We start from the raw sequence: 12,557 nt of genomic DNA on the forward strand, positions 1-12,557 counted from the left end.
TAATATGTATTTGGTCAGGGGGATTTAGAGAAATTGTTGTTCGATGTAGAAGGACGTAAGATGATTTTTAGTTTTAATGGTAATGACTTAGGATTTAGGTATAAGTGATATATTTATTATTCATTTTTAAATCTGGAAATAAGGCACACATGGGCGTATTCTTATGTGTGCTCTAATAATAATTATAAAAAAGTAAGTATTTTTTTGTTATCTTAATTTAAAATAAAAAAATATTTTCTCTCTTAAAACGGGGACGCTATCCTTAGTTAGGCAGTTTTGTTAATTGTTATATTTTAAAGACATATATAAAATAACCTTGTTTTATGAACCGATTATTTATTATCAAATTGATTTATTTCGCTTACGTTCGTAGTCTCCTTGAATATGCCTCCTCTGTGTGGTCTTCTCAGTATTCCATACACAAGATAAGGCTTGAAAATATTCAGAAAACATTTTTGAGACATCTCAATTGGAGATCCAGATTTACGGACCTTAACTATAAAACTTCTTGTCATAAACATAATATACCTAGTCTTAAGGATCGTCGTTTGGTATTAGATATGGGGATTTTACATGATATTCTTAATGGACGTCTTGATAGTCCTGTTCTGGTTTCTGAGTTGGTCCTTAATGTACCTGGCTACCGCACCCGTCACACGAATCTATCTCTTTTCCATGTACCTACAGTTCGCACCAACTATGCCCAGAACTCTCCTCTGATTCGCTTGACGCGTAATAATATTTTTTTTTCAATAACATGGACATATTTAACTGTAGTAAACTCACTTTTAAAACCAGAATTAAAAAAACAATTATATGAAGAAAAATATGTTTCCTAATAAAAAAATAATATTTTAACACTATAAATTTAAGCTGTTTCTATTCACTCATATCAAACACACACTTACCCTGTCCCTAAACCTACCCTCACACCCATATACAATCACACACATATTTACATACCTGCCAAAACCACACTCCACTTTTTTACACACGCATCCTCACACAAAAAAAAACTAGCCCACATGCACTTCTATGAATTATATCTAACTGAACTGGATTTTTATAATTGTATTTATGTGGAAAACTGATTTGGCTTTATTTTATGTTTTTTTTATAATGTAGTGTATATTTTTTTGTATTGCTGTTGTTTTTCTGAATAAACAAAATTAAATTAAATTACAACCGACTAGTTTCGGCAACTCACGCTGTCGTCGGGTCCGCTAGTTATTTATAATATTTCAATTTTGTTTGACGGCTTTTTTGATCTCGAGGATTTCCAAATTATTTAATTGATATTTCTATTCCATCTTCAAAATTAAATTAATGGTTATTAGTTGAAATATGTTCATCAAATTCCAAAAAATTGTTATTATAGAGACATCTCATGTGTTCTTTTATTCTAATTTTAAATGACCGCGATGTTTTTCTTACATAAAATGCAATTCAGAAAAGTAAAAAAAATGTTAATTATTATTTAGTAATTATAACAATTCATTTAATTCAATTCAGCAAGACATTGGTGCATGCAAGCCATAGTTTGTGGTGTGTTGATCAAAGAACAGCACATTATTATTTCGCAACCGGCGGATTGGAACATTGAATACCACTTGTTCCGGTAATGATGGTACAATTAACCCATTAAGTAAATTAAACATAAATATGGAGTCAATGTTACTTCTACGTTTTTGTTGACTTGAGATTTTTAACATTGACTCCATTTCTTTTTCCAATATATTTTTATATTTATTTCTTCTCTATGAAATGATTCATGTGTGCTTCTATACAAATGAGTTTAACTACACATACCTTTATTTTAGAACCAATAAACATTGAAAACACGTTCGTACGTAAATAACTCAAAACATTCATATTTTTAGATTAATAATGTCGTGAAAAAATATTTTTATAATCGACCGCCGCGCCGTTATGAAATTTCGCGATAGTATTTAAAAAACTATGTTCTTGGGTAAATACTGTAATTAATTACATATTATATGTACATAAACATATGAGACCTAATTTATAAATTTGTACCATGCTATTTTTACGAATATTATTTAGTAAAGGTATTTCTAAATATCCAACGAAGGTATTTTAACAGGTGGACAGAAATGGATGCAAATGGATTTTTTCGGGTTACTGCATCGTGGGTCATTTGCACTCAGCTATAAAGTTGGACGCTGCAGTGCGATCCGAAACTTTGGCAAAGAGTATGAACGACACTCTGTCCATTGCGGAGATTTTCAATTTACCAATATTTTAAACGCTTTAATCTTTTTATAAAACTATTGCCTATGATAAACATTAATATAAGAAATTAAAGTGTTTCGTTCAAGGATATTTTTTCGTCAATACTCAATGAATAATTGAATTGCTATTCGAGCATTGTTAAAAACAGATTAGGAAAACAAAACTACCTTATTAGGTACATTTAGTTAGATCAGAAATAAACGAAAAACGAAGGTAGCATACGGATTGTTTAATTTAGAACGACTGAAATGAAATTACTGAAATTTAACTTAGAAACTGACTCTGAGAACTGAAAAGAATACAAAACACGAATTCGTAGGGATGTGTGAGGACTCTCACCACATTAACAAGTAAATTCTTGTATGTAAATACTGTATGGTGGTAAAAGTAACGGTATTAATATCTACATAAAAATGTGGTGAGAGTCCTGAAGAAAAGACGGATAAATCTCGAGACCGGTAGACATTAAAAATTCGGTAAATACGAGTATTGCATCAGTTAAGAAAACAGTTCTGAATGAGAAATAGAACAATAATACCGGACAAATGTTTTCGACTCGATAGCTGCTTTCAGGTAAAAATCCTAAATCAAGAAATCGAGTGGAGATAAGTCCGCCCAGTTCTGTAGTGGTTAGCGAGTTCCAGGGTTTGATTTCCGGCAGATTAAACTGTTATATTTTATTGTTCTCTGCTGGTACATGAAGAGTTAGACTGATAACCTTACCACATGTAACAGATGATTAAAAAACAACGCATTTATTATAAAAATATCAAAATACAAACTTTTTTAATTTACAAAAAAATAACATTCTCCAAATTTTTTGAAATATGCATTTCAGTCGAATGAAACCCTGGAAAATCGATGAAAACACATATGTGCTTCTAACTTTTTTCTACTCAATATATTGAAGATGTTATTATTTGTAAACCTTGAGTACGTAAATAAGAAAATTTTGCAAATCTGTCCAGCCATTTTCGAGTTTTTGCGAGACAAAACACGGCGATTCATTTTTATATAAATAGATAGAAGATAAATAGATAGATAGATAGATATATAGATAGATAGGGGCGTTTTTAACGAGATTGACAACCTCTTTAAAAACCCAATGAAAGTCTAGGCACATGCGATGTATATGATCTATTATTGGCTGGTTTAAGTGATTTATACGTTGTGTGATATTCCCCATTCTGCTTTGGTTTAAAAATTCATATTATTATTAGTTGTCAATATAAGTTGTGTCCGATTTTTTCTGTTGGATTTATTTTTTCTTGTGTCCTCCTGTTCTCTTCATTTAGAATAAAACTAACACAACTTATGTTAACCTTAACAAATTAGTCAATAATATATTCACCTTCATTTTAAACAATACATTTTTTAATAATTTATCGCACCTACATCGAACACTGCTTAAATATTGCGAGTAGCTTTGTTACCTCGATTAAACGCAAACAGAACGAGGTATAGATGCTCACTTTCGCTTACTTGACATTCCATTTTAAAGGCTTATTAACAATAAAAAAATATGTGTAATGCAAAAGCAAACACAATTTCTTGTAGAATCGAAAATTTAGTATGGAATGACATATAACCTTTACCGTTTTGTTTTACTTTTGTTTCACTAATTGAGGACCGTTTTTTTTTTAAACACAACATTCGCAATTTTTCCGGAGAGAGTTTTTGTGATTCACGTCAAATTGCGTAAACAATCTTTGATTTTTAAAATTACTCCTTATAGGTAAGCCTGTAGGTTATAGAATTTAAATATATAGTTTTGAATTTCCTTTTATATTTCATTAGTACTCTACGACTAATAGTAAAAATTATTGAAATTTGGGATCAATACACACATAAAAAATCGTGTTTTAAGTAACCATATTTCCCAGGATATGAATACATAATATCAATTCTACAAGAAAACAAGAAAGAAAAAATGAGATTGCTGTTTCTATTAATTATCTATGGTAACAGCAGTGTGAACAATTGTACGTTCGTACCTATTTCAATGATTTAATCAATAACTTGCAGTAAGAAATACCCCATACTAATATAGAAACATTTACATGAGTTCATGTTCTAGAAAATTCCCCATAATGAGGACACTTACATTGCAAAATGTAGATCGAAGACATACTGTACAAAAACTTTTTATAAATGAGGTACTATTTGTTATAGCAGGGATGGGTTTGAGAACTATTGAAAATCTCGCCATGAACCAAAATAGTTCGAATTAAAAATTTAATTTAAATTTATTTAATTAAAAGACAAAAGCGTATTTACGGAAGAAAAAAAAACAGTACCTACGTCTACATGAGTAGATTAAATATGTTAATATACCATTGTTTGAATTCATAACTTAATACTTAACAATATAATGAATATATATTATGATAATTTTAGTATTAAGAATAGCAGCGAACGAACGCAGGAGCAACTTGTTTATATTTTATTACCGTAATACTAAGCAATAGTTGTCACCCTTATAAGCGTGTCTTAGGGCGAGAGAGACGGAGAGTTTCTTCATGATGCGTACGCCGTGCGACGTCATATCATGCGCTTATTCGCAGATACTACACAATCACAATGTGTAAATGTGTTGTTCGCGCCAGCTCTCCATAACAGACCTGTATAAGTCAGACTTGTACGAGTGAATCGCGGACTCACATTCCGACAAACCCCACTCTTCCCGTACTTCATTTACATTTCCTATCACTGTTATTTCATTAAATTTTGCATTGAAATACAAATACTTGAGTAAATAATAAAAATGCAAATAAAAACAAAATAACAAAAATGACCTGTAAAAAAAATGCGTTATAAATAACCACGCGTAAGAGAAAAATAACTGCAATATACCTATGTAAAATAATCTGTTTAAATAAATTATTGTTTTTGTTCCAATCAAATTTATCTACAGAATCGCGAAAACAAAAATAGGGATACCTTTTTTAATATATATTTTTTTCATTTGAAAATTTATTTATTAACCCTTACGGATTATGACATCCATTTTACAAAAAATTCTATAAATATGTTTTTTTATTCATACTCGATAGTAATATTTTTTACATCTTTTGAAAAGTTTGTCTGAGTCTTTTGTTTAGTTTTGGCTGGTAGTTTATCGTATAATTTCAGTCCCATATGTCGCGTTTTAGAAGGTTACGTATGATATTTTTCTGATATTCTCGTATTGTGTCCATGTTTACTACAATTTATATCAAGTTTTAGTTCTTCATCTACCATTACATCAGTGGCTAATTTATGGATAAATTTTAATGATTCTAGTTTAAAGAGTTCAGTTATATTTAATTGCTTAGTTTGTTTAAAGAGTTCTCTAGTTGTTGTTGGATAGGGATGGTCATGTACTAACTATAATATTTTATTTTACTGTCATTGCAGTCTGTTTATGTCATTTTGATTCCACGTTCTCCATAGTTGTTGCATATAACACATTAAAGTGTTTACATAGGCTTCCTACATGATTTTTTTTTCTGTTTTTGAAATAAAATTTTTGATTTTTGAAAAAAGACTCGATAATGTCGCCACTTTGCTAATTAAATTGTTGATAAGAATTTTCCATGTCGATTGTCTGTCTATCATCAGTTCTAAGTATTTGACATTCAATTTCAGTAAGTCGTTCATTATTTATGTGAGCATCTATTTTATGCATTTTTTCTTTATTAAAAATGGAAAGTATTGCTTTTTTTTAAACATTAAGTGTAAGTTAGTTTGTGTTTGTCCATTTAGTCAACATAGTGAAGTCTTCGTTTATGTAATTGTTTGTTAAAACGTCTGTTTGATATTTATAGAATAGTCTAATGTCGTCGGTATACATAATAATTTTTCCTTTAAAACTGTACTGTGATAAATCATTAATATATAAAATATATAATAGTGGATCCAAAATAGAACCTAGTGGTACTTCAAAATTTAATGTTGTTATTTGGCTTTTTTTTCCATTAACATATGTATACTGCTTCCGATTTGCTGAGTATGATTTCATTAGTTTATATTCTTGAAATTTCACTCCCATATGATTGAATTATTTTGTTAAATTCAACTCCAATATCATAAATATTATCCACAACTGTGTCACTTAAAGCCGACTAAAAATAGACTTAAGTTTATAATATATTTTGGCACAGACAGCTCTGTTTAAATCCTATTATCCACCCCTGTATAAAAGGTTAAAGCACCGTGACCCAAACTGTATACCAACAACCCCTTTATAAGATTATGAATTATTTAAGGTTGATGTTACGTTTGTAGGACATATTATTGCCTAAGATTAATGTTTCGGCATGCAATGACTAAAGGGAGAACTTTTGTGCTACATTTGAGTGCAAAGATGCTTCATTAATATGTGATTCCACACCTATTCATATAGTATACACGTTTAAAAGTTACTAGGGTAACTACCCGTTTTGACCCCTCAGACGCTTTCGATTTTCTAGACCGGCGCCATGCAACTAAAAACTTACTTACTCGTATTGATAGATATGTATGTTAACAGATACACCGATCAATTCATAAACTTTATTAATATTTGTGCTACATTAACGTACAAAGATACTTTATAAATACATTTATTATTACAAGCCTATTCACATGCACATGCATGCTAGACAGGCGCCATGCAACTAAAAACTTACTTATTGATAGATCACCATAAGATGAATTGATAAACTTTATTTACATTTAAAAACACGCTTTTTTACACCTTAATAATAAATTAATTTATCTTTTATATTTAACGCGTTTATAATGTATAGGTAATGTTCATTTTAACTCATTAATGTTCAGATACACTTGATGTGCTATAGCTGGAAATTATGTAACCCCTGCTGTAAGAACGGGCTTTGTCCGAAGGCAATATAGTGTTATTGGACCGAGAGAGTATAGTCAGACAGTCCTTTGACAATCACAAAGAGCTTCAATACATTCAAAATCAATATAACCAAGTGCATTGCTGCACAGGACTACAAAAAAATATAAACTCCAGGCTATGTAGTGAACACAGCACAAAATATATTTCAAATTTCTCCTCGATGCTTAGAGTATTTTTTATTATTAATATGTTGCATTTAAATCCAGTAAATTCACAATTTGTTCACTAATTGGGTGACAAATGAGGAAATTCAGTGCTTTTTATTTGTTAATAGATTAAACTACGACAATTTTTTATTTTATTTGTATATCTGAAATAACTCCGCGTGTGCCGTCAGATGTTCTCTTCCTCTTATTCTCGATCAGTTCGGCTCATTGGTCCGTTGACGGCAAGCAAACCGGAAATCTTCCATAACTTTCTTATCATTGCTTGATTCATATGAACTAGTGACGTCGTTCAAAGTGTTTCATTTTTATTAAAATATATTTTATAATTTTTTTCGTACATTTTTAGGAAACTTTGCCGTGCAATTTGGTGCTCAAATTTTTAACGCGCGCAAGAAATCATTTATGGTTTCCAATTTTCCTTAGGGCTGAAGTTCCTCATTGTGAATTGCAAATGTGAAAAAAAAACTAAGTGTATATGAATTATTAACTGTTTTTTTTTCTTTTGCCTTTCAGTGTTTCTTTTATCTTCAATATATATGAACGTATGTTTTATGAATGTGTGTAAATCTAAATGAATAAATAAACGAGTTTTATTGGTAACAAAAAATGCTATCTATTTTGGGTAATTGTTTTCTCACAAACTTTTTTTAATTCATATTGTCTGCGTCTGGGCTGATTGAAAAACAAAAATTGAGAAGCAAAACAATGAAGATGCCATTTGGACACATTCATTTAAGTGTTGTACATTTTTACAATTAGCGAAAAACAAACTAAAAATATACTGCGTCAAAGTAATAATACGCAATAACAGTTTACTATAGTGTTTCTTAAATAAATAGAAAATTATTGTTAAAACAAAAGGAAACTTAATTCCATTTTTTTTTAAAAATAGTGAACGCAACGTTTTTTCACTCAGAAGTCTTCATTATTTATAAGGAACTTATTAAACAGTCTAATCCTTTTATCATCATCACAGCCATTCCTATCCACTGCTGAACATAAGCCTCCCCCATACTCCTCCATGCGTCTGTCTTGCGCTTTCTGTATCCAGTCACTGGCCCATCGTGTGTGGAGGGGAGGGGTCTCTCTCTACTTTCTTTATCTTCACGAGGTCTCCACTCAACTACCCTTTTAGTCCATCTTTGGCCTTTTAATCTGGCATAATGTCCCGCAAATGACCATTTCAGCTTATTCAATTTATTTTTTAAAAATCCAATTGATTGATTAAAAAAAACATTTACATTTTAAACTTAAAATCAAGACGTGCATATAATAGAAAAAAATAAATGTGTGAGACTCTTGTCAAAGAAATAGTAGAATCCTGTTCGGGAAATCCAATCCGGATATATGTAACAGATCAACATCCAGAGCGATGTAATTTAGCATAAGGGTAGCCCTTTTAACTCTTTCGACTACTAATCCTTTACTCTAAACAAAATATAAAAAAATTCTTTAACCAGCTGATCAGTAAATATTTTTTTTGTATCAAAAGTATCGATGGGAATTCAAAACCGTTCCAAGTAAAAATAGTTTAAAAAACCGTTTTCTGAATAAGTTTACAATAGTAAAAAAAGCTAAGAGCCCTCAATTCCAGTAATTGTAGAAATGTGCGATTTTAAAGAGATAAATTGATCAATAATAACTGTTATACTAATATGTGAGTATCGATTGTCACTTTGACTTATATGCTAAAGGCAACAGATTTTTTTGAAATCGTACTTAAAATGACAGGTCTAGTTTGAAAATAGATAGTCTAGTTTGAAAATCGAGTACTATCTACTTTATATACGAGTATTTAACCTTTTTGAGCCTAAAGGTGAAAAAACTCCTTAAGTTTCTGAGGGGGAAACCAGGAATACCCCAGTTAAAATGCTGTAAATACCACTTCAAAAAAAAAATCGTTATGGTTGTCATGGTAGAGTTTAAAAAAAATATTCATAATGTTTCTAGTTTTCTGCGAAATTAATATTTTTTTTCATAAAATACTGTTCCGAGAGGATACTGTATGATATCGCGACGCATTCATCGTGAAATATTGAACATCACTGAACTAATGTCGCGTCACCCTTTAGAGTGGTGGTGCGCGGGGAGTTAAGAGGGGGAATGCATGTAAAATAAAAAGCACGAAATATTTTTTGTGGTTATGGGTGGAAATTTGCGCCCAAATAGCAAAAAGCACGCTCGCAAATGCAAACTAAACAACATATCAAATAATATTTAACTGTGGAGCGATGAATTGTAATTTTTGCTGAATGCACGGGGAGAAAGCAAAGACTTATGTGAATTATTATTGAAAGAATTCGACATATTTTTTATTTTTTTTAATTTTGTGCATTCTTAACGTTATGGGGTGGAATTGCACAAAAATTAAAACAGTATGATGAATAACAAAAAATATTGGTAAAATATGTTATAATATGGACCTTAGATACATTTTCAGTGCAACCTAGCCCTTAGATTTCGAAAAGCTTTTTTCTAGATAAATGTAACGCAATATGCGATGCATCACAATATTGGTCTACAATTTTCTTTCTTTTCTGATTTAAAATCCCGGTTCGTTCCATGACCGGGAGGATGGAGAGTACATTTTTTATGTGAGATATAATTAAGATTTTGCGTGGTATTGACTAGATGCCGAGTGTTATTGACTTGATGGCTGTTTTTCGATAAAAATTGTGAAAAATGAAATCAAACGGAGATAATTTTACCTCGTAGTATAGAGGTTTGAGCATTTGCCCAACATGCATAAGGTCTTGGGTTCGATTCCTGGAGAAAATGTGGGAATGTTAAGTAACACAAAAAAAACATTGCCTTGCCATGAAGTCCTTTTTAAACTACTCCAACGGTTTATTTATAAACCCAACATTTTGAAGCGCATAAAGTTATATGTATCGAACAACTTAATATATTCTTCCAAAATACATGACCAATTTTTCGTTCATGATACCTGTGGGAAGGATTATTCACCTGTTAAACAGCCAATCAAGAGAAGTTAATCTTTTTTATGCTGGGATTATCAGTTTAAAATTCTTCTTCTTTGTTTAGTTGTTTAAAAACATGTTTAAATATGTTTTATTACATTTCAAAAAAAACTGGTACGTACATGTAATGTACTTGCACGTTAATTTTAAATTAATAAAAATAACTTTTATCACTGTGTGTAAAAGCCCAACGGGTGTTAAAAATACAAAAAATAAAAATGCATTTTGAGTATTAATTAAGTTTTTCTCATAACTTCTGAGACACGATATTTTTTAATAGTGCTGTAGAAAAATTTAACAGAAATTGATTTTAGAGTTCACATAAATTTGATACTGCCTAAATAACAGTGTAATGTAACGTAATGCTGAAAATAGCACAGAGTTAGCTACGTGATATGTCGTGATAAAAGCGATAATGATTTTTAAACTAACCTTAAATGAGTTTCTTAAACACCAATTTAACATGAATCATGAAGTGTTGATTCCAAAGAAGCTTAAGTTTTACAATTACATGATTTTTTTGAAGATTTTATAAATAATAACTATCTCGACAAAGATAGATTTTGCAAAATGTCATGGGCTGGTTTCAGTGATTCGTTTATTTTGTAATATTTACTACTATGTTTATGATTGAACATCCAGACCTCCTTCAATTTATGAATAACAATTTTAATTCTACATTTTTTTTGAGGGCAGCGGGAAGGTTCCAAGTTCGATTCCCGGTGAGAACATAAATATTTTATAGGATTGATATTGATGACTTTTTCAATTTATATTAAAAATTAAATAATAATAAAAAAAATCTTAGCTTATTATTTAATTTTTTTTTTAACGTTTCACAGTTTGGCCGCTAGATGGTAGTAGTAAAAGCAGCAAAAGAATATATATATATATATTTTTTCATTTTGAATTTTTCTAATAAAATAATATCTAAATAAGACAGATTTACGTGCGGTTTTTGGGAATAAGAAAATTAAAATTGTGATTAAAAAAAAACAATAACAGACAGTCAGAAAAAGTAGCTTTAATCACATTTAATTTTTGTGTTCTCAACGGGAATCGAACCCGGAATCCTCCATGCGTGAGTCAAGCGTCTTAACCACTTCACCACGGAGGCTGCCGGGATATTTAATATATAATAACTGTGTGGTTTTTGAAGCGTTATTCTGAGTGACAGATTATTATTTTTTCAATTACTTTTTTGAATAAATATTTGTGGTTTTATGATTTACCCAAACAATTTATTTATTAGAAAATGAGAACTAAGTTGTGGTAGAGCGTAGTGCGATGCTCGGACCTCTGGTCCCTGGGTCCGCGACACTAGCCACGGGACCGCACCCCCGGTTCATTATTATATTTAGATTGCTCCTAACAGAAAAAAATAAATTGTGAGGCTCAAAAAGGTGAAATTTGACAGTACCTGAGATTCGAATAACTCAATTGAGGCCCGCAAGGCTGATAAAGCGAGGCCCGAAGGGCAGAATTTCCTAGCATGTAACTAGCCTGCTAGTGTAAAATAATTTATCATTCCGTTTTTGCACCTAATGGTGCACAGGTCACTGCATTAGTTTTTTTTTTGTAACTTAAAGGTAAGATAATCAGTCCTACGCTTCAGGTACCAGTCCAGGGACTGTAAAATATATTCTCGTGTGAAATCACATTTTTTAAATAAATATATCACAATCATGTCGGGAATCGAACCCGAGACTGCTTGCATGGTAGCCAACGCGCTGACCACTACACCGCAAGGCCTGTAAAAAAAGTAAAAAAGTTACTCTTCCAAAACAGCTGAAATAGTTTCACAAAAAAGACAGGATATTATTAATTCACAAATTAAACTGCTTCGAGAATAACATTCGCCTATTTCTAAAAAAAGCCTTAATAAGTCAATATTGTTTAGTGTGTTCGGAACGGGTTTGGATTTGAGATATGATATGAAGGGATGAAAAATAATGCACCTGATGAGGCATTATTTTGAATTTTTTGATGCAAAAATTAATATTTAAAACTTAACGTACTTATTTTTTCTTTCAGGTTTTGCAGCGAAGTATCATCAAAAAGGAATCATACCTTGAAGCCAAGGATAGTTCTGCCCGAGCATTATGTTAAAGGTTCTTATATACAATTATTTAGTTCTTATCAACTTGTCACAAGGGTAAAACTACTATGGTTCGTATTCTCTTCCCTTAACCTCCAACCTTCTTACTAATCGCACCATCAAGTGGAAAGAAAATACGCCAAACAAAATTCTTGTGAAAAGATAAAAATCTT

General features: G+C 30.9%; 1 protein-coding gene across 1 annotated transcript in view; it reads left to right on the forward strand.

Moving 5' to 3' along the window:
* alka (glycine receptor subunit alpha alkaliphile) overlaps window positions 1–12,557 on the forward strand; it is a 69,035-nt gene that overhangs the window by 38,256 nt on the left and 18,222 nt on the right. Inside the window, exon 4 of the mRNA XM_088236582.1 lies at window positions 12,321–12,397. Coding sequence (XP_088092708.1) covers window positions 12,321–12,397 — 77 coding nt within the window. The remainder of the gene's footprint in view (window positions 1–12,320; window positions 12,398–12,557) is intronic.

This window comes from Micrasema longulum, unplaced genomic scaffold, assembly GCF_059751315.1.
Source record: "Micrasema longulum isolate JH-2025_06_02 unplaced genomic scaffold, ASM5975131v1 h1tg001578l, whole genome shotgun sequence".
NCBI lineage: Eukaryota > Metazoa > Arthropoda > Insecta > Trichoptera > Brachycentridae > Micrasema > Micrasema longulum.